The 20,338-nt window shown below is 47.4% G+C and overlaps 1 protein-coding gene across 2 annotated transcripts in view; it reads right to left on the minus strand.

The window, feature by feature from the left end:
* Positions 1-1,042: 1,042 nt before the first annotated feature.
* Positions 1,043-20,338, minus strand: part of DNAJC6 (DnaJ heat shock protein family (Hsp40) member C6) — a 41,457-nt gene continuing 22,161 nt past the window's right edge. For both annotated transcript variants that reach the window (XM_059853598.1, XM_059853597.1), the window contains exons 5-19: positions 17,278-17,400; positions 15,207-15,340; positions 14,261-14,455; positions 13,469-13,586; positions 12,848-12,927; positions 12,483-12,676; positions 12,309-12,389; positions 11,240-11,692; positions 9,456-9,608; positions 8,624-8,692; positions 7,876-8,010; positions 5,947-6,204; positions 5,323-5,468; positions 4,151-4,327; positions 1,043-3,253 (exon numbers count right to left, since the gene is read on the minus strand). In XM_059853598.1, coding sequence (XP_059709581.1) covers positions 3,152-3,253; positions 4,151-4,327; positions 5,323-5,468; positions 5,947-6,204; positions 7,876-8,010; positions 8,624-8,692; positions 9,456-9,608; positions 11,240-11,692; positions 12,309-12,389; positions 12,483-12,676; positions 12,848-12,927; positions 13,469-13,586; positions 14,261-14,455; positions 15,207-15,340; positions 17,278-17,400 — 2,418 coding nt within the window. In that variant the 3' untranslated portion in view covers positions 1,043-3,151. The remainder of the gene's footprint in view (positions 3,254-4,150; positions 4,328-5,322; positions 5,469-5,946; positions 6,205-7,875; positions 8,011-8,623; positions 8,693-9,455; positions 9,609-11,239; positions 11,693-12,308; positions 12,390-12,482; positions 12,677-12,847; positions 12,928-13,468; positions 13,587-14,260; positions 14,456-15,206; positions 15,341-17,277; positions 17,401-20,338) is intronic.

The following is a 20,338-nucleotide window of genomic DNA, read 5'->3' on the forward strand; positions in this document are numbered from 1 at the left end:
CGCCACGCCCGCGCTCGCGACAGGGGGCGGGGCGTTCTGAGGGGACGGCCCCGCGTGCGGTTTAACGCGCGTAAACCTCGCAAAAAGCCGGGTTTGTTTTCTTATATAACCCCTGTATGAGGGTAAGAAATATGTATGTGTGTGCCTTAAATTCGTATCTGTGCGTAAGAAAGAATATTTGTGCGCAAATGTGTATCTGTGAGGATTTGAATCCGTAAACACCGCTTTAAAGAGTCCCCGCCCCTCAGGCTCTGCCGTTTTGTGGGTGCTCCTGAAAACCTCTGTTTTCATCCCAAAAAATGGAGCCGGCCCGTTTGCCTCAAGCAGGGCCACCTCAGGACCTACCTCATCCACCCTTCTGCTAATTAACACGTAGAAAGGCACAGCTTTTGTCAAAGCCTTGTTTTTTAAGCCTTGGAATTTTTGAGATGACACATTCGAGCTCCCATTTTTGACCCAGGAGAAGCCTTTTTGCCCCAACAATGGCTTTTTACCCCAAAACAGCGTTATTAATTTAGCAAGGGGCTTTTTGTTCCAAGAAGAACCTTTTTGCCCCAAGAACAGCATTTTTGCCCAAACCCAACCTTTTTTGACCCAATAACAGTATCTTTGTCCCAAGAAAAGCCTTTTCGAGGGAGATTTTGCACAATATTTTCAATCGCCCTCCCCAGAGTGCTTTTCTTCAGATACCTCTCTCCTCAGCTCTTCTCTTTTTATGTACCCTGCTCCATATTTTTCCCCGTTTTTCATTATTTTAAATTATTTTGAGCCAGAAGGCTTATTAAAACAGGCTTAATCCACTAAATGCTTCCAAACCACTTGAAAACGTTGGGTTTGCTGGCTTCTTTGGCTGTGGGTCTCTGAAGGCAGGAGCCTGAGAACAGCAATGCCAAGTTGTTTCCAAAAAATTTGGGAAAAGCACCTGGAATGCCAACCTGTGGATAATGACAGTGACAAAACCGACCCAGCCAGGGCTCACCACCCCTCCCACAGGAGATGTAGGACTGGAACCCCGTGGTCACAAGCACAAAAGATACCTGAATTTGTTAATTTGAGCTTTTTAATGTATATACAAATGTTTTAGACCAGTCACAATTTCATCGAGTATATACCGTATTTACAAAAATTACAATAATTTAGTCAAACAGTAAACCTGAACATTGATAACCTCTGTCACTACCAGATATGACAAGAATGGATTTTTTTCAGTTAACTATTTGGATATACATACGTCCTAATACTTTCATGCATCCATAAAAACATTAGGGATGGAAGTAATCAAAGCTTAAGTGGGGTAGAGGGTTGGATTTATTTTTGGTAAAGTTTAATGGTGGATTTGTATTTTTGTGAATGGATGAGTATCCAGAGTTATGTGCCAAACTCGATACAAAGCTAATGAGGTTTTCATCATTAAAAAAAAGTACGTTCTAGTAATGAGATCCTTTTTATTATATAGGCATAGGTCACAATATCTACAAATGTGAATGAGAAACAATAAACCAACAAATCACAGGAACATGATTCACATTCCAGTTATCTCTTTAAATAAGACAAGCACATACTGGATCAAAACATTAATAAATAACATCCAGTTTGTTACTATTATCTTAAGGTCTTTTATATAAAAGGAGACCTATGTGTTGGTTTCACATTTTCAGTTAATGGCAGTAAATAATGGACCAGTACAACAAAAGGATGAGTTTTATACAGAAAGCCATGTACTTGGACACACTGTCTTTGCAGTAATAGCTTTGCCACTTGAAAATGTAAGTGCAACAAGTAGTGGATTGTCTTGAAAAACCACCAGCCTTAAAGACTCACATCCGATGGCAACCTGCTCCTGAGGCAGTGAATACAGATTATTTCCTGCCCACCTACTGAGTATCCCTCAAACACGGATAGGTGTTGGTAAATAAACTGCTAGCTTTAGTTACTCTACAGAAGAACGCCAGAATTTGGGGTGAACTTTGAATTTCAGCTCGCTTTTGAACTAGGAAAGCTGCTTCAGCTTCAGCAACAGAGAGATTCCCTTGTGATGTCACTGCTTTGGTCCAATATAAACTTTTAAGCTAATCAATTTGCACTGGAGTGACCCCAGAGATCAGACCTGGTCTGTGAATGTCTGTGCGACAGCTCGTACACCATGATCTGAAAAACGAAGTTGCAACAGGTTTCAGCCTGCCAAGAGCCTTGGCCAAGTGCTCTGGAGCTGATAAAGGCATAAAGGTGATACAAGTGGGCTGGAAAAAGTTCTGGATCTGCAGGAGGGGAAGTGCTACCTAGAACCTGGGAAGTTTCTAAACCTTCCCAGCAGAACTTTGAGTTGTTGGTATTTCTTTGATGGCTTTGAGCTGCTGATGAGAACCAAGGGAAATGCAGCACGTGCTCATTCCTCACTTGGACAAGGTGGATTCACCCTCCCTTCCCCCCAAAACTGCTGCTTCACAAACCAGCAAGGGGCTGTTACCCAAGGACTCGTTGCTCGCTTTCCAAAGCATTTGGAGGAACTCTGCCTGCACATTTCACTGCGGGGCTGTGAGGTGAAGCACAGCATTAATGCCAAAGCAGCTGCCACACTGGCCCAGCCCAGGACTCAGCTTTGGCTCTGTTCAGCCAGACTACACTAGATGAGCAATTAAGCAGCAAATGGTGACTGTTAGGAGTGTGCCTAAACCACAGCTGAGCGCTTCAAGTGGATAATTCGATCCAAACCCAGGAAAAAAATAACGTACATCAAAGTTTGGGCCTCACCAGCAGTTGTTGAACTCAACTGAAGCGTTGCCGTAACACACCTCACGAAAAAAAGGCAGGAAATTCACCAGCTACACTTTGTTGGAAACAGACCAGTTCCACCTTTTCCCAGTATGTGTTCTCTCTTGTCCCACTGGAATCCAAAATGAAACAGAAAAGTTACCAGAAACTGTAACCCTGTGGCTCTGGTGGGGTGAGCCAGGTGGCCAGAGTTCCTCTGAGCTCAGGATTCTGGAGACAGGTGTTAGGAAACCTTTCTCATGTTCTTCATGATAAGTATTAGGCTCTCAGTTTTCTGAAACTTGTGAATTTCCAGCCAGAGTTTGGTTGATCTGTGACATTTGTGACAAGAGACTAAATAAGCACTAGCACGGGTCTGGAGTGGAGGCTGAGAAAGTACCTAATACAAGGGTTTTTGTCCTTGGTTTTCAAATTCTGACCAGGCATCGTTCAGCTCCATAAATATCATCTTTGCATATTGTTCATATGGCTGCCCAGTAGCCTGGAATAAAAACAGAGACAAAAGAGGGATGTCAGATTCCCAAGCAGTTCCAGGAATTTTCACTTTTTCCTTGACAAAATCAGCTACTCTGGAGGGCTGCTTTCCTTAAGAATTTCTTGGCTTTGCTGCTCCTCAGAGCTGACAACCCCCAGAGTGGGATAAACCACTCTCCCATGGGCATAATAAATGTGACCTTCTAAATAATAAATATAACCTTGGCACTGGGGGAGGAATTTTACCTGCAAGGAAGGGGAAGAGCTGCCACCTGACAGGGTTCCTGAATAAATGAGAATTCCTGCAAACCTCAGGCAGCCCAGATCCTCCCAAGCCTTGGGACTCGCAGGGCCTCCATTCCCTGCCAGGTGGAAGCTTCCTCCTCCCCACAGGGTGTCCCAGCTGGACTTGTTCCTCCCTGGTCAGCAAGTGGCAGCAGCCAGGGCACCAGCCACGAGCTGGGCAACCAAACATCCTGATGGTTCCATTGCAGGAGTTTGATTTGGGTCTCCTTCAGCAGGAACTGCTGTCCAGCAGCAGAATGGCTGAGAGTCAAAGTGAGGGTGACAAAAGCTCTGAATTTCTGCTGCTCGAAGCAGCAGGTTCCAGGCACAGCCTTGGGGCTGGCAGTGGTTTCACAAAACCCCTGACTGCTCTGGGCTGGGAGGGACCTTAAAGCCTAAATGGTTCCATGGGCAGGGACACCTTCTGCTATCCCAGGTTGCTCCAGCCTGGCCTTGAACACTTCCAGGGATGAGTTTGGAGTTCTCAACTTCCAGAAACCAGCAGAAATCTTGAGCTCCCACTTTCCACGGAGCTGCTTGAGGCAATAAATCAGTGATCCCATCCAACAGTTTATAATCAATTTTGGTTTCCCCCCAAGTGGAGGCAGCCCAGCCTTACCTTGTCGGGGTGAACGACGAGCACAGCCCGCCTGTACACCTTCTTCACCTGCTCTGGAGTCACCAGGTCTGCCATACTCACAGGCTTCCACTTGGTCTCCCCTGCCCACAGCACCGTGTGCATGGTGGACAGCAGAGCCCTGATATTCCTCTCCTTGCCTTCGATCCACTCCAGGACCTGCAGGAAGGAGTGCAAGTCTCTATTTATGCCTCACTTCAGATATTCCACCAGGACTAAGTTTCTTCATTTGAATAGCTGTGACCCCCAGGAGCATCTGAAATTTCTTTCCATGCTTTAGAAAACCTTCAGAAAACCTTTATCATTAATTTTTATATCATTGCTTGAAAGTTAAGACAGACTTTGAGCAACATCCCTGCTAAAAACACTGACTTAGGAATGCTTGATGGAATAGCCAAAATTCAGTGTTTAACTGTCTGGTTCTTTAGCAAGGGTAATTGCACACCTAAACTAAGCTCAGCTAAGCTAAAATGTAAATGTGAAAACCAAAGCATAAATAGATTTTACAGTCCAGGCTGAGCTGCCCCAATGAAATAAAAAAGGCATCAGAGCAAAGAGAATTATATTGGGAAGGCCAAATCAGCTGGGAGCTTCAGTGACTCGACAGCTTTTGTGGGGATGAAAATGGGAGCTGGGAAAACTCTGCCCACTCCATGGCCTGACCTCTGTCCAGCTGCTGTGGCTGATGGTGGTGTTCAGTGTGGTTACTGTCACTTCCCAAAGGTTAAAACCTTTCCACAAGGCTAAAACCAGGATATTTTGAGAGGATCATTCTGTTTTCTAGAACTTTGCTTGGCTTTTGCTGCAGCTTTTCCTCTCCTTCTGTAATTCCAATTTGTGGTCTCATATTTCACACCCAGAGCAGGACAGACTGAATTCCCTTCCCTTCCATAAGAGATCTGCAGTTTGGCAATTTATTGAGGGGAGATGAGAGAATTCCAAAGCAGGCAGGATTAATGAGGCAGAGGATTAGTTCAATTAGCAGCGCCTGCTAATCAGGGCTGGAGCGCTGTGGAAGGGCAGCAGCCCAGACAGTGGCACTGAGCAAGCCATTGTTGCTGTGGTCTGGCTGAGGACACAAATGTAACCTTGGAGTTTTAAATCTGTTGAGGACATTGAATGTCTGGGAGGACATCACCAAGAATTTTGCTTACTTTTAGTTTTTCAGGGTCCATCTCCTTTGCCATTTCTTCTTTTCTCATCTCAGCTATTGTTTTGGGGCCCTTCTTGTCCTTGTGAGCATTAAAGCCTTGCCCAGATAATAAATCTTCAAAATCTGCAGACACTTTTGGCTTGGAATCTTGAAAATGGAGAAGATTTGAAGTTATTATCATAGCACGGGTGCATTTAACCCTGGCTTTCTACATAAGATACATCCTTTGGTTAATCACATTAATGATCTCCCAGTGCTAATGAACAGGAAAGCTGTTACTTAATGTTACTTTTAAGTTGTTGTTATTATTATTATTTTAGAATCCCAGAATGGTTTGTGTAGGAAGGGACCTTCAAGTTCATCCAGTTCCAACCCCCTCCCATGGCAGGGACACCTTCCACTGTCCCAGGTTGCTCCAAGCCCCATCCAGCCTGGCTCTGGACACTTCCAGGATTATTCAGGAAGCTCATTTGGAATACAGGACTTCCTAAATAGCCCAGTTCAGCGTCCAGGACAGGATAAAGCACCAAATAACCCACATGACTGACTTGCTTAGCCCAAGCTGCAAACCAAGGGACACCCAAAGGGAGCCAACCCTTTGGACGCTGAACTCCAAGGCTCTTACCGACATTAGCGGCTCCTTTTCCCCGCTCGCCCTGCGCCCCCGTGGCCGAGAAGCTCACGTTGTAGTTGGGCTTGTTCTGGGGGGAGGCGTGGGGCACGCTGGGCTGGGCTTTGGGCTGTGCCCCCTGCCAGCCGTAGCCCGCGCCCTGCTGCCACCCGCTGCCACCCATGGGCTGCGGCGGCGGCTTCTGCGGCGACGGCGGGAAGCCCCCGCCCATGCCCGTCGGCGTGGTCGGCTTGCTGGCGAACGAGGGGCCACCTGCGGACAGCAAGGCAGGGAGTCACGGTGGGAGTCAAAGCAGAACTGCCTTTTCTGGAATCGAGGGTTTGCTGAGTGTTTTATGGCATAAAAACAAGGGGGAAAGGCTTTGCTAAGCAGTCAAGTTTTGTAGCCAGGTGCAAATACCCCAGATCAATTCCGCAGCTTTTTCTCACAAAGCAGAATTGATCCAAGTCCCCCAGGCTTCTGTTTTCAGCTGTGCCACGAATGTTTGTAGCATGGCTTTAGCCCCGAGATTGCTCTGTGGGCTGTTTCTGGGACAGCACCTGGCTTCGAGGGTTTGAGGAATGGGAGGTGGCTTGGGGAAACAGGGAAAGCTGGAGGTAGCTAACAAGGAGCCACAGCTCCGTGGGGATGGTGGCAACACAGAGTGACAAAATGATTAAAGCTGGGAGGGACCTTAAAGCTCATCCAGTTCCATCCCACTTTGCACTAGCCAGGTTGCTCAGAGCCCCATCCAGCCTGGCCTTGAGCACTTGCAGGGATGAGGAAGCTCTCTGGGCAGCCTGTGCCAGTGCCAACACCAAGCTGCTGCTGTTGGAATCGTGTCTCCTCACGCTGTGCTGATTAAAACCATCCACAGAGATGTGTCCCAGCACCTCATTGCTTTAGGGGATGCTCCTCTGGCTCTGGTTGTGTTTGTGGGAGGAACCCGGTGTCAATGTTTTATTATTTCACACTGACATCCACGCTCAGCTCCCAGCTCAGAAATGTGTCATGGAAACTGGATGAAGTGCTCTCGATTTACTCACGACCAACAAAAATGTGCTTAAATATCCTGGGGATACCAAGCCATTTGTTTTTAAACCCCACCACTCTTCTGCAGAATGTGTGTTTTAAAAGGACCTCGGTGGCTCTGACATGGGGCTTGGCACGGTTTTTATTTTGCTCCTGCAGAGCAGCCTGAAATCCAGCAGAGGGAACCGGGAAACCGAATTCCAGAGCCATGCTGGGACTGACGCAAAGGGGAAAACAAACATCACACCAAACCACAAGGGCTCCCAAAGAGCTGAGGGCAGCAACAAAGGCAAGGAAAATCTATTTACCACACTCAGACAATGCTGGGCTTTAAGGAAAGCTTCAATAATTTCTCAAAACTGCCTTTTCAACATTGGAATTGAGGGTTTGATGATTTCTTATTACATAAAACAAGGGGGAAAGGCTTTTCTAAGCAGTCAGGCTTTGTAGCCAGGTGCAAATACCCCATCTTTAGATAATACTGCAAATTAGAGACAGATCAATTCCACAGCTTTTCTCACAAAGCAGGAAAACAAGTCAAGTCTAGAAGGAAACAATTCCTCAAGAACCCCAGCAGCTTTGCAGAGCCAAATTCTCCTCCCAGGCCTGTAGCAGCACTTGAACACAGAGCATCCTCAGCCAGAGCATGTTTGGACTTATCAGAGGTTGTGCTTTGCAATCCATGGAGCCTGCTGAGCTCCCTGCACGTTGCCAGCACATTTTTTGACCAGGGATCAGGAAAAGCACGGATTTGTGAGAGTTTACAGAGAGTCAGGCAAAAGGGAAAGCCTGGCAGCAGCACTGGCATGCAGTTGGGCTGAGAGGCCCCACACACACCAGGCTGCTCAGCCTATTTCTCTAAAAGAATGCTGGTAATTTATTATTTTCCTTTTTTTAATAAGGGATGCAAACCTGCTAAACTCGCTCCAAGACTTCCCAGATCAGCAAATGGATCCAGTGTTTGGGGTTTAGCCTGATGAGTGGGAGTGCTGTGGAGGGATCCTGTAGGACTGGTGGCAGCAGACTTGCTTCCCATTCCTAAACCACCTTAAAAAGAAAAGAAAAAAAAATATATATAAAAGAGAAAAAAGAAGATTTTTCCTTCTGTTTGACATTTTTCCTCCTGTTTGATAGGAGTGCAGCTCTTCCCCAGTGCTCAGCCACATATTAGAAGACTGCTATTAAAATTGAGTGTACCATTGTCAGGCTCCTCAGCAGCCTCAGACTTGTTGCACTCCCACTCCCAATTAGGAGCAGCAGCAGGAATGTTCCCAGACTGTCTGCACTGCCAGAGGAATTGTGACATGTGCATACATTTTAAGAACTAGAAGCCTTCAGGAAGCAACTTTGGGAGGCCATGCACACTCTCCCAAGATTAGAAAGAACCATGCAATCATTTAGTGGCATCCTGGGAATGCACAGCAGTCCCCAGGTTTTTCCCATGGCTCTACATGGGATGAAACAACCCCTGGACACCCTCACCTCACCTGTCCTGCTCTGGGCTCTTGAGGAAACAAACCCAGATTATTGTTTTATATGGAAATCTTTAGAGGGAACCTGTTCTTTGCAGTGACTGGCAGCATTTACCCTCTGCCTCTCCCCTCTCAGAACTCCTTAAAGGTTTTTTTTTGCTGACCACCCTGAATTTTATGACACATACCTGCTTTGTTGGGCCAGTCCCAACCACTGGAAACATCTGGTTGGATGGAAACTGTTGGAGTGCTCGAAGCTAAAGAGAATGACTGATATCAGTATCTCAAAGCAGTCCAGCAAAACCAGCACAGCCCAGTGCCCACCAGGAGCCACTGGGACCCCACAAAGTCTCAGAACCTCACGTGAGAGGTTCTCCCCATGGCAGGGAGCTGGAACTGATGGTCTTTAAGATCCCTTCCAGCTTTCCAGGGAATACACCCAAGGAGCATGTGTTAGATGATCAGGCACAAACAAATCCGTGACTGAATGTGTTTCCGACAGAATTACACCTTAAATTTTGGGGTGAGAAGGAGGAAATTAGGGAACTTTTAAACAAATAGAAGAAAATTCCTTCTCTTCAGTCAAATTGAGCTGTGAATTTGGTTAGGGTTACTGCTGGAGCTAAAGAAAGCTGGTGCCTGCAACTAAAGTCACCAAAGGATGTGTGTTTTCTCTAAATATGGCTGTGTTTAGTGCAATTAATGGTAGTTTGCTTCAAAGGAGACCTCATAACCACAGGAATATGTGGGCAGACATTCTTCATGGCCTCTTTTTTATTTATATAAATAGCCTATTAATTAAGTCTAAGACCTGATCAAAACTCAGCTCATCCTACCACACTTCAGATGCTGAATATACTTCAAGTCCAGAGACAAAAAGCTCTTTCCTGTTTCGTGGGGTTTCTGTGGTTTAGAGTCGTTTTATGGGAATCATCACTTTGTACTTAATGGTTCCATTTCTATTTCAAAGCAACGTTTTACATTTCTTTAAACACCCTGGAAGAGGCTCCCCTTTCTTACCCATGTGAAAGGGATCGCTGTGCACAGTTGGTGAAGGGCTTCTTGTGGCTTGAAGGAAAGGATCCCCAGGGACAGCTGATGAGCCAAGGAAGGAGCCCAGGAGGTCTGGACCAGTTTGCTTGGGGCTGCTTCCAAAAGGATCAAAGGCAGTGGCTGTGAAAACATATTTGAGGAAACCAAATCATGAACTTGCAGCAGGAATGTGCTTCAGGGTAAGGGAATGCTGTGGGGAGAGGAAATCTGATACCTGAAGGTAACAAAGAGGAGACAGACTGGGACTGTGGGGGAGCAACTGGAGGGCATCAATATCCCAAATTCTGGGCACCTGAAGAGCCCCACAGCTTGGCCATGGCAACAAACTGACCCCATCTCTCCTTTCCTGAGAGAGCCAGGCAAAGTGAGTGTTAAAGTACTCAGGCACTTCAGGTGGAGTTTTAACTGCCAGGAGAGGGTGGAAGACAGTCTGGAGCTTGGAGTTACTGCCCTGGTGCAATTCCTGCCATTCCTGCTTCCTTTCAAGATGATTCCAGGCTGGCAAAGGTTATCCATGTTGGGGGTAAGGGACTTTCAGAAACAGCTTTAGAAAAGAATGGATATCTTTCCTACATCACTTGTTACAAAAATCCACTTCTTCCCAAACTCCATTTGTGATCAGTTTGCTCGATCCTCTCTCTTCCATGTAAAACCCCAACAAACTCAACCCAAAGAAACTCCTATGAAGTCACTCAGATTCTTGTCAACATAAGTAAAGTTAAAAGCATCCTGAAAGGTACAATCCCACTGTGGTAATGATGCTACTCATTACTTATGTTACTCAGTCACTACTCTTCACTCATTTCCCAAGCTCTTATTCTTGTTTTCCTGGCTTGGCACTATTGAGCTGTGTGATTCTGGCACTGCAGAGCTCCTAAATCCCTAAATCTTTTCCTGATCTGTTGCTGCACCTCTTGTGTGATGTGTCGGCAAAACCTGCCCTGGGTGAGAGCTCTCAGACTGAGCCTACAACAAAAGAAACCTTCTCCAGGTTTCTACAAGTGACCAATTCCTTCCACTGAAACTTGGATTCTCCTCTCTCTTTGCACTTGCTCTGCTTTATCCCTCAAAAGATCCCTCTCCCTAATATCTATCCAACCACTCCTGCAGCCTGGTCTTGGAAGAGACAGAAATTCTCCATTTCCTAGTCCAGGATCCCTCTCAGGGCTCCAAACCCCCTAAGTTAAAAGAGAAATTCAATTCATGGTGCTGCAGGCCCACCCAACCCCCCAGAGGAGTTTTTGTAAAACTCATGTTCACTGTTGGACACATAATGAGAGCAAAACTGAGGCTCTCCAGTGGTTGTTGGTGTGAGGAGCCTCCAAAGCCCAGGGTGTGCTCCAGGAGGGACTGGTTTGGTGAGGATGCACCAGCTTGGAGCAGAGGAGCTGGTTGGCCTCTTGGGATCTCCTGCATGAAAGGGAGGTAGCCAAGAACCCCCAGAGGGATCCTCCAAGTCCCCCCCTTGGGGGGGATGCAGTTAATTATATCATCAATTTCATCAAAAGTTCTGTTCTTCATTACAGTCTCTGCTGGTTTTGGCTTCTAGAGGTAACACCAACAAATAATGATTGCTATTAATATCAAACTGTTTAAAGTTTTTGCTCTGTTTCCTCGATACGTGAATGTTTCAAAAGTGTTATCTTCACTTCCTCAAACACTTATTGCTGATATATTGGTGGTATAATATGAATTTACTGAGTAATTGATAGAGTATTGTTTTTGTGTTTTTATAATAAAGCCACCATTACCTTCTCCTACCCTCGGGGACGGGGACGGGGACGCCGAAGCTGCCGAGCGCCGCGGGGTCGACTGCACAGATCCAGGTGCCCCCACGTGGAAAACCTCCTCAGCAGCAGCAGCAGCAGCTCCAGCAGGGCTCTGGGAGCTCGGCCCTCCGACCCCAAACAGGTCATTCAGCAGGTCAGAGTTAGAGGGGGCAGCGCTGGGCTGCGAGGGAAAGCTCTTGCTCATGGGGCTGCCATCCAGGCCCAGCAGGTCCACGTCTTCAGGGGGAGGTGCTGCTGGAGGCTCTTGCTGCTTTTTGCTGTGTTTGGGTGTCCCGTGGGGCTTGTCACCGCTGGCATTACTGTGCTGACTGGAAAGGGACAAGAGTTCGTCATCTGACTGTTCGCTTTCCTCATGCACCAACGCTGCTCGATCCTCTGAGGTGGGGTGAGAGCTACTTTTGTCAGATTTCTGATCTAAATGATGATTGAAAATAAAATTAGGCAGCTGTTAGTTTGGTCATCACACAGGTCCCGTAAAAATCAGCTTACAAGCAGAACAGAAAGCTGAGAATAGCACAGCAGCATTTGGCTAAAATAATTTTGCTTTGTAAAATAAAAGCTGGCGAATTTCTTCCCCTAAAGGGTTTTGCAGCCCTGGCACAGCTGGGGTCCCCATCCATGGGGGATGTGGCACTTGGGGGCCTGCTCAGTGGTGGCCTTGGCAGTGCTGAGGAATGGTTGGACTTGATGACCCTAAAGGTCTTTTCCAGCCTAAATGATCCCACAATTCCTTAGCCAAGATGAACCTAAATTTTCTCATCAAGGCTTATTTATTCCAAGTTTTAGCATGAAGGAGGCCTTGGGTAAAGGCTCACTCTAGAAGTGTGTCAACAATGGTCCCACAGAGCACAGTTTGAGGAGGATGCTGTAGGAAAGGAATTCCCACTCCATGGCAACACCAGGGTGTGCCCAGCTCTGTGATCTAATGCTACAGTGGGGTCCCTCAGCCTCACTCCAGCTCCAGCCAGGGGAACAGGAGTTGTTTTGTTCTCTGGAGCAGATTTGACTCTGAAGACCAAGCCTTGCCTACCTTGCCAGCTGAGAGAGGAGAAGAATGCACTCTGCCCAACGTTCCTGATGTTATCCTGGGGGGAATCTGTGGCACCTCTGCCTGCAGCACAGAGCACCAGAGAGGTGGAATGAAACAAAACCCAGCTGAGCATGAAGAAATTGTGGGAAGGGAACAAATCCATGCAGCCCTTACCTGCCAAAGCAAGAGTGTCCTGGTGCTCCTGGTGGGAGGAGAAGAGAATGGAGGGATTGATGTCTTTTGTCGTGAAGTTCTCCCATGGGGGAGTTAATTCAGTTTGTCTGTCTGCAGACTGTATTTCTATGTCCAGTATAACATGAAAGAGCTGAGGATATTTGTCTGGAGAGTCACAGGCGTCCAGCTCAGGCCTAAAGGGGACAAGAGTGGTCCAGTTGAAAAGGGAAGAATATTTCTGGAAAGCTATAAAAAGGCTTTCAGTACATTCAGGCTTTTCATATTTCATCTGTGACTGTTCTCCCTCAGCCTTCATCAGGCTTTTATGCATCAGGTTTGATTAATGTTCAGCTTCAAACACTCACTTGGTGAATTTGAGAGTGGTTGTTCCCAGGGCTATGAATCCAGTGTGAAATTGAATTTGGAATATTTGTGTGTTGGTCATCTGAAAAGAAAAGAAAAGCAGAGAGAACCAGACTGAACAAGGGCTTAAATCCAGGAGTCAGTTAAGTCTACCCTAATCTTAACTGCTGCATAACTGAATTCATTCTGCTTGTTCTACAGGCAATATTTCCTTCTCAATATTCCCAAATATTCCAATATTTCCATCTGCCTTCAACCCTGCTGCTGCAGCCTCTGTACAGCAGAAAACCTTCAGGAACTGGCCTTCTTTCCCTGCTTCTCTTTATTTCTGGGATCTACTTATCAGTTTTGCAATGAAATGGAGCTGTTCCCACTGAATGCATTGGAGCAACAGGTTTGTGTCCCAAAAAATATAAAACCATTTCACTTGGAGTAGAGGCCTCAGGGAAACATCATCTACACAGCAAAGGGCACCAACAATAAGTGGAGAGGAGGAAAATATTCACTGCCCCCTCTGCAACTTGAATATTCAAGTTTTAAATACATCCTCAAGGAAACTGTGGAGATTCCATGTTTAGCCAGCTCTTAGTTCCCCACACAAGAGAAGAGAAACCAGCTCCTACTTTGGCTTGGAGGCGTCCCCCGATGGTCGATCTCATGTGGTAGACAGAGACAACAACATCTCCATGGACAGTGGCTCCCAGTGGGATCAGCACCTTCCCTTCCTGCACACGGTATTCTCTTGGAGGGGAACAGGAGGAAAGCCAGGGTTAAGCTCCCTTCCACCACACCAAAGCTCTCTCCTCCTTCAGGCCAAGCAAGGAGGAGCATTCAATGCTCTGCTTGGTCAAAACAAAAATATTCCACAGGGGGACCCAACAGAGCACTGGATGATCTCTAGGAAGGTATCCTACTTCCTGCCAACCTCAGATCCTGATGTCTGTGCAGCTGTCCCACCCTTGCCAGGCTCAGATCCTGATGTCTGTGGTGATCCCATTGCTGCCAACATCAGATCCTGATGTCTGTGGTGATCCCATTGCTGCCAACCTCAGATCCTGATGTCTGTGCAGTTATCCCACCCCTGCCAGGCTCAGATCTTGATGTCTGTGCAGTTATCCCACCCCTGCCAGGCTCAGATCCTGATGTCTGTGCAGTTATCCCACCCCTGCCAGGCTCAGATCTTGATGTCTGTGCAGTTATCCCACCCCTGCCAGGCTCAGATCCTGATGTCTGAGCAGTTTTCCCACTGCTGCCAACCTCAGACTCCCTCTGGCCATTTATGTCAACCCCAGGCACTAACTCTCAGTGAGTATCTCCATTGATCAGCAGCCAGGCAATGACTGCAGCCCAGCCATCCCCCAGCAAAGTGGAAGTGGCTGCATGCACTCCTGAGGGAGGAAGGGCCCAGGACTCACTTCATCCTCTCGTACTCCTGGGAGGTGGTGAGGATCCTGGTCTCTCCGCTCAGGATGTCGCAGAAGGGCCGGCAGCCGTTGCGCTGCTTGTTGAAGCAGGGGACGGGGCTGAGGGTGACTGACTTGATCGTGAGTGGTTTGCAGTGGGGGATGACAGGTTTGTCTGCTATTAGGTCACAAATGTACCCTATGTACCTGCAGGCAGAGAAAACCAGGGCTGAAATCTCCATTTCTTTCATTTCATGCTCCAAATCTGCTTCAAAATCCAGCGGCAGTGCTGTTCTTTCAGGAGCCCAGGACTGGAGTCTCCACGAGCTCCAACATCCTGCAGCTGGCACAGAGCCTGCACTTGCAGTGCTGTTTCTGTGAGGATGCAGCTGGCACAGAGCCTGCACTTGCAGTGCTGTTTCTGTGAGGATGCAGCTGGCACAGAGCCTGCACTTGCAGTGCTGTTTCTGTGAGGATGCAGCTGGCACAGAGCCTGCACTTGCAGTGCTGTTCCTGTGAGGATGCAGCTGGCACAGGAGAGGGATTCTGCAGGGGCCTGTTAACCATAGGTTCATGGGGTGGTTGGGTTGGAAGGACCTTTAGCAGTGATCTAATCACACCCTCTGCGGTGAGCAGAGACACCTCAAATAAAGGAATAATTTGGGTTGGGAGATCTGAAGGTCACCTGCTCTCTGCTCAGAGCAGGAGCAGCTTCACAGCTCTGTCTCAGAACCTGGTTTTGTGCTGGGGGTGAGACCCCACCAGAGATCTCCAAGGAAAGAAATCCCACAGCTGCTCTGGACAAGCTCTTCCAGCACCTGATCCCTGCCCATCTCTGAGGAACACTGTGGGATATGGACACCTGGCTGAGCCTAGGGACCAAAGAACACCTGCCAGGACTTTGGGCAGCTCTGAGCAGGAGGGATGGAGCTCACAGTGCTGAGCCAGGGTACTGTACCTCCTGTGAGATGGCCACAGTACAATTCCAGGTCTCTTTGTGTTCAGCAGCTGCACAGCAGGGCCAGGATGAGAGAAGAGGTGACAGAAACAGAACATTGCACTGACCAGAACTGCTGAGGCTGCACGGCCATCCTGGCAAGGAAAGGGGCAGAGAGGAAAAACTGTGAGTACCAGAAAGATCCTTTAAATTCCAGCTCCCCACGCCTCCTGAAATCACAAAATTTAATTTCTCCAGAAAAACTAGATTGAGACCACCAGGTGATGAGGAATTTTGAGTTCTGTGTCATTTGTTCAACACCCAGGACTTCAGTGAACAAAGCTAAGATAAAATCCAGGGAGCAGCCAAAGCTGAGGGTGGTTTACACTTGTTTGGAAAGCCCACAAGAACATTTTGGCTGCAAATGTTGATGTTTTGTGGCTGCTCCCCAACAGTAATGCTATAATTATTTCAAACATAGGCCTGGAAGTGACCACAGGGGTCAGAGTGCACCCATCCTACAGCTGCAGGCAGTCCTCCAATAGAAATTTATCCTGGAAAAGGATAAACAAACAAAAAATCCAGCCCCTGGCTCCCTCACCCAAACACCTCCACAGCTCTGATTGCTCCCGATGGGTTTTTTTTAAGGAGATTCTGGGGGAAAGTTTGCTGAGTCACATTGATAGATCCAAAATGTAGGAAGAGCAGGAGAAAATCAATGCATTCCCAGTGCCCTGGGTTCCTGATATACACCTTGCACTATCCCAAGTTGCTCCAAACCCCTTTAAACACTTTCAGGGATGGGGAATCCACAACTCCTCAAGGCCTCACCACTCTTGCTCCTTGCAATTGGTTTTTTCAGGCCCCCTTTAGGCATTCCAGCCATTTTCTGTAGGATTTTCTGTACTGGAGATGATCCAGACCCCAGGAACCTGCTGACATGAACAGGCTGTTTGCTTTTTTCCAAGTTTAGCCCCTGACAGTTGTTTCTGGCAAGATTCTCAGGTTCATCTAAACTAAATGGGTTTCTGCAGCCTTGTTAGAAAGTGTTGGAAAGGACTCCCTGTCCTTAATCACATTATCCTAATATCCATTGCTCAAAGGACAGGACAGGAATTGGATTTTTGAGTTGGATTTCCAGGATTGGAGGCATCAAGTGCAGCCTTCTCTGTTTGAAGGGAATTTACATCCTGGAGCTGCTGGCTGTGCTGTGAGAGGCAGAAATGCCAGGCTCACATGGGAGCTCTGTGCAATTTGGGATCAGTCATTTCCTCCACTCCTCCCAGTTTCTGCTGATCGGGGCTGACAGCCTCCTGGTTTAATTTGGGCTCCAGGAGCAAAGCAGAACTCTGCTTTGGGGCATTGCTGTCAACGGGAAAGGTTGGATGGAGCAAATTAGGAGTGATCCAGGATCACACCACCCTCACACAGTGCAGCATTGCCCAGTGCTGAGTAATCCCTCTGGGGGCTTCCTTCAGCCAGGCCTGACCTCTCCTGATGGCAGGAGACTTCTACAGTCTCCATTTCACAGCTCGACAGAATTCCCAGCTCTGTGTTTTCTGCCCATTTTCCAGCCCCCTTCAGCCCAAAGGCTGCATTTTCTCCTGTGACTGCTTAGATAAAAATGCAAATCACAGAATGGTCTGTGCTGGGAACCTTAAAGCCCATCCAGTGCCACCCCCTGCTATGGACAGTGACAACTTCCACTGTCCCAGGCTGTTCCAAGCCCTGTCCAGCCTGGCCTCAGGCACTTCCAGGGATCCAGAGGCAGCCACAGCTGCTCTGGGCACCCTGGCCAAGTCACAGCCAGCTGACAGCTCTTGGGTGAAATTCAAACCTTTCTCCTAGAGAATGATTTTGATCTCTCTTACTTTGCATTCCTGCTTCTCATTCAGTGATTCTCTTCCAGGTGAGCTTTGGGTGATGATGTCCTTTACTCTGGGTCAATCCCATCCCATCCCATCCCACCCCATCCCACCCCATCCCTCCTCTTTCAGAAGTTGTCCCCATGCTGTCCCCAGCCTGCAGACTCTCCGGGAGCAGTGTGAGCTGGCAGTTCCCAGCTGTGGCTGGCTGCTGAGGGTGCACTCACCATGCAGTGGATGACACAGACGTTTTTGGGGTTCTGCTGCAGCCAGTTGTGCATGTTCTTGCAGACAGCGTAGAGGTTGTGCAGGCTGGGCGCCTGCCGGACAGGCCAGCTGCACTCAGACACCTGCAGGGATGGCAGCACCACACAAACAGCTTTGTGGGAGCACTAAACAAGCCCTGCTCTGCTCATTCTCCATGCCAAGACACCTACTTGTCCTTTACAACCTGGAGTTACGTGCTGGAGTCCTACTCCACCTCTCCTCGTGCGTGACTCCGCGCCGTGCCTCACGTGGGTTATGAGGAGGCAGACAGAAAAGCTTTCTCCATGCAATGACATGGGGCTGATGTGTTGTTCCTGACTGCACATTTTTCAAAATTTACATTTCACATCAGGTTATCTGGAGGGGCTCTTTTAGAATGCTCCAGTCTCGCCTTGATTTCTGAAGCCTTTGTACAACGTGTCCCTAAAACCTGCTCTGATTTGCACAGGGCACTGAGCATCTGTTGTTCTGAATCCTTTTCTGGCACAGGATCTCCAAGCCCTGTGTGACAGATATTAAACTGATGAAAGGGAAAGTTCTGTTCAAAAAAAAAAAAAATCCTATCTAAGTATGTTTATGTATGAGCCAGAAAAATGAATGGCTCCTTAGAGCAGAAACCCCACAAATCTTAAAGTCTGTCTGGTGCCTATTGCTCAGTGTGCTGGTTCTGAGTCAGCCCTTGCAGTCCCAAGCAGCACATCAAATAGCCCTCGACAGACCTCTCCCTTTCATCTGGCTTTAATTGAAATATCTCTTTTTTTAAAGGCATTTCTGGCCAGAAGAAGTTTAAAGGAGGAATGTCCCGAGGCTTGTCCTCAGCAGAAGAATTGGTTCTCTCTCTCTGTCTCAGCTGACATTTGGCTGCTGCTCAATGGGAACGAGGAAGGAAGGAGATGATTTGCCCAGATGTTCTTAAACAGCCACATGATCCCCAGAACTGTTTCATCTCTCAGAGGAAGGAAATGCTCCAGGTTTTATAAAACTTGCACTGCAGGTTCTGTCTGACACCTGCACAACATCTTGGAGCAGAAACAGGCACCCAGATTCCAACCAGAGCCCTGCCAGGCTGTGCTGTGTCCAGCAAGGATACCAAAGGCTCCCGTGGGATGCAGGGCCAGGCCAAGCTGGCAAATTCCATTTTTGTTTCACAGCAAGTTGGATATTTATCTGATTGCTTTTTAGATCTCTGAAAGCTTTGGCCTCCAGAATATCCAGATGTGGCTTTGTAGAAGCCATGAACAGATCAAGCAGTGCTCAAAGTTTGGAGAGCAGGGAGTGACCATTCCCTATTTACCCTCTCCACCTTCTCCTGTCTCCAGAGTTTCTTTCATTCCTTCTGTTGTACATTTTGATTTTCCCTGTTACAATTCCTACACTGACCCTTCCACTGACAATCCTCAGAGCAGACCTCCCTGCCAAGCATCTGGAAAAGCCATTATCACTTCTCTAGTAAATAATGCACATTTCCCACCAGTCCATAATTACATATTTACATTGCCTCTAATTACACATCTGCCTGATGGTTCACAATTAGGAAATTAAATGTGTGCTTGGTGTTTCTATCAAACAGAACCTCACCAGCACTCAGCACAGACAACCTTAGGGAAAAGCAACTGGAATTCTCCAGCTCTGGGAATAAGCACTTAGCACTTGTTTGATTTGAGCAGCAGGGCAGCAACTGCCAGGAACGTGACCCATGAAGGGCTGTGAGGTTTGGGTTTGTTTCATGCCAGATTTGAGTTCTGTGGTTTGAAACTGCTCTCCTCTCCTCTCCTCTTGGGGACACAGAGGGGACAAGGGAGCACAGCCAGGTCTCTGCTCAGAGTCACACTCTGGGTAGGGTGGAAGGGACCTGAAGATCATCTTGTTCACACCCTGGCACCTTCCACTATCCCAGGGTGCTCCTAGCTCTATCCTTGGACCCTTCCAGGTTTGGGGAAAACCTTTCCCAGTGGCTCACCACCCTCCCAGTGCCCTCTCCTCAGCAGGCTGGGCACCTGGGGCTTGCTGACCCACTCAGCCACACCTAGGCAGGAAAATGGCCCAGCAGGACACAAATTCACCTCCCTTCTGTGCCACCACGCAGCACAGTGACCCACTTGGATCTTAGGAGCAGAAAGTTTTAAAGAAAGCAGAGACTGAAAAGCTTTTCCTGTCAAAGAACCAATGTGTGTCTCAGGGCAGCTCAGCTGACATCCTCATCCCACAGAAAACTCACTGGGGTTTCTCCTCCTTGAGAGCCCTTCAGTATTTTTTATACAAAGCTCAGCCTGGTAATTATTTCATGTATTGTGTTGCTCACACTTCTTTCTCATGAAAAACACTTGGAGTCAGAACTTCCCAGCCCATAAACTGAAAACACAATATTGTAACAAAAGATCATTTTATTTTCTTCCTGTGTCAGTCAAGGCAACGGTTCCAAAGCACTGAGCTGTCCTTTGAGAGTGACATTAAAAGTCACTTGTTAAAGTGTTGGGCAGGGCGGGAGATAATTCCAGGGATTCAGGAATTATGGCCATCTCACACAGCAATAGATCTTTAATGCTGGGCTTTCAGAAGTAGATAAATTTTTCTCCACCCACAAACAGGATCAGTGGTGCACCAAAATCAATCAAGACTGAAGATTCAGAGCTCTTAATATCTCTTAATTAGTCTTCCCTGTTTATTTACTTGTATTTGAAGTCTGGTTACTGATGGCCACAGAGAAATTTGCTTTAAGTGTCAGTGAGTGGTTTCTGGTGATCAGAATTACTGAAGATAAATTCAGCTACACCTCAAATTAAAACTAAATTAGCTTTAGATTAGATTAATTTACCCTGACTGAGAGTTAAGTCTGCCTTTTGAGTTGAAGGCACCAAAAAGTTAGAAATTTTAAAAAACCAGAACACAACACCAAAACACAGCACTCCCTTGTGGGAGAGGGAAAGAACAGGAAGTTTTCAGAAAGATTAAATCTAATCTTGCATTTCAGCAGCAGCACTTCATAGAGATTTCCTCTAAAAGCCATTAATGAAGCAGAGC

This window comes from Haemorhous mexicanus, chromosome 9 (genome assembly GCF_027477595.1).
Source record: "Haemorhous mexicanus isolate bHaeMex1 chromosome 9, bHaeMex1.pri, whole genome shotgun sequence".
In the NCBI taxonomy this organism is placed as follows: Eukaryota; Metazoa; Chordata; class Aves; order Passeriformes; family Fringillidae; genus Haemorhous; species Haemorhous mexicanus.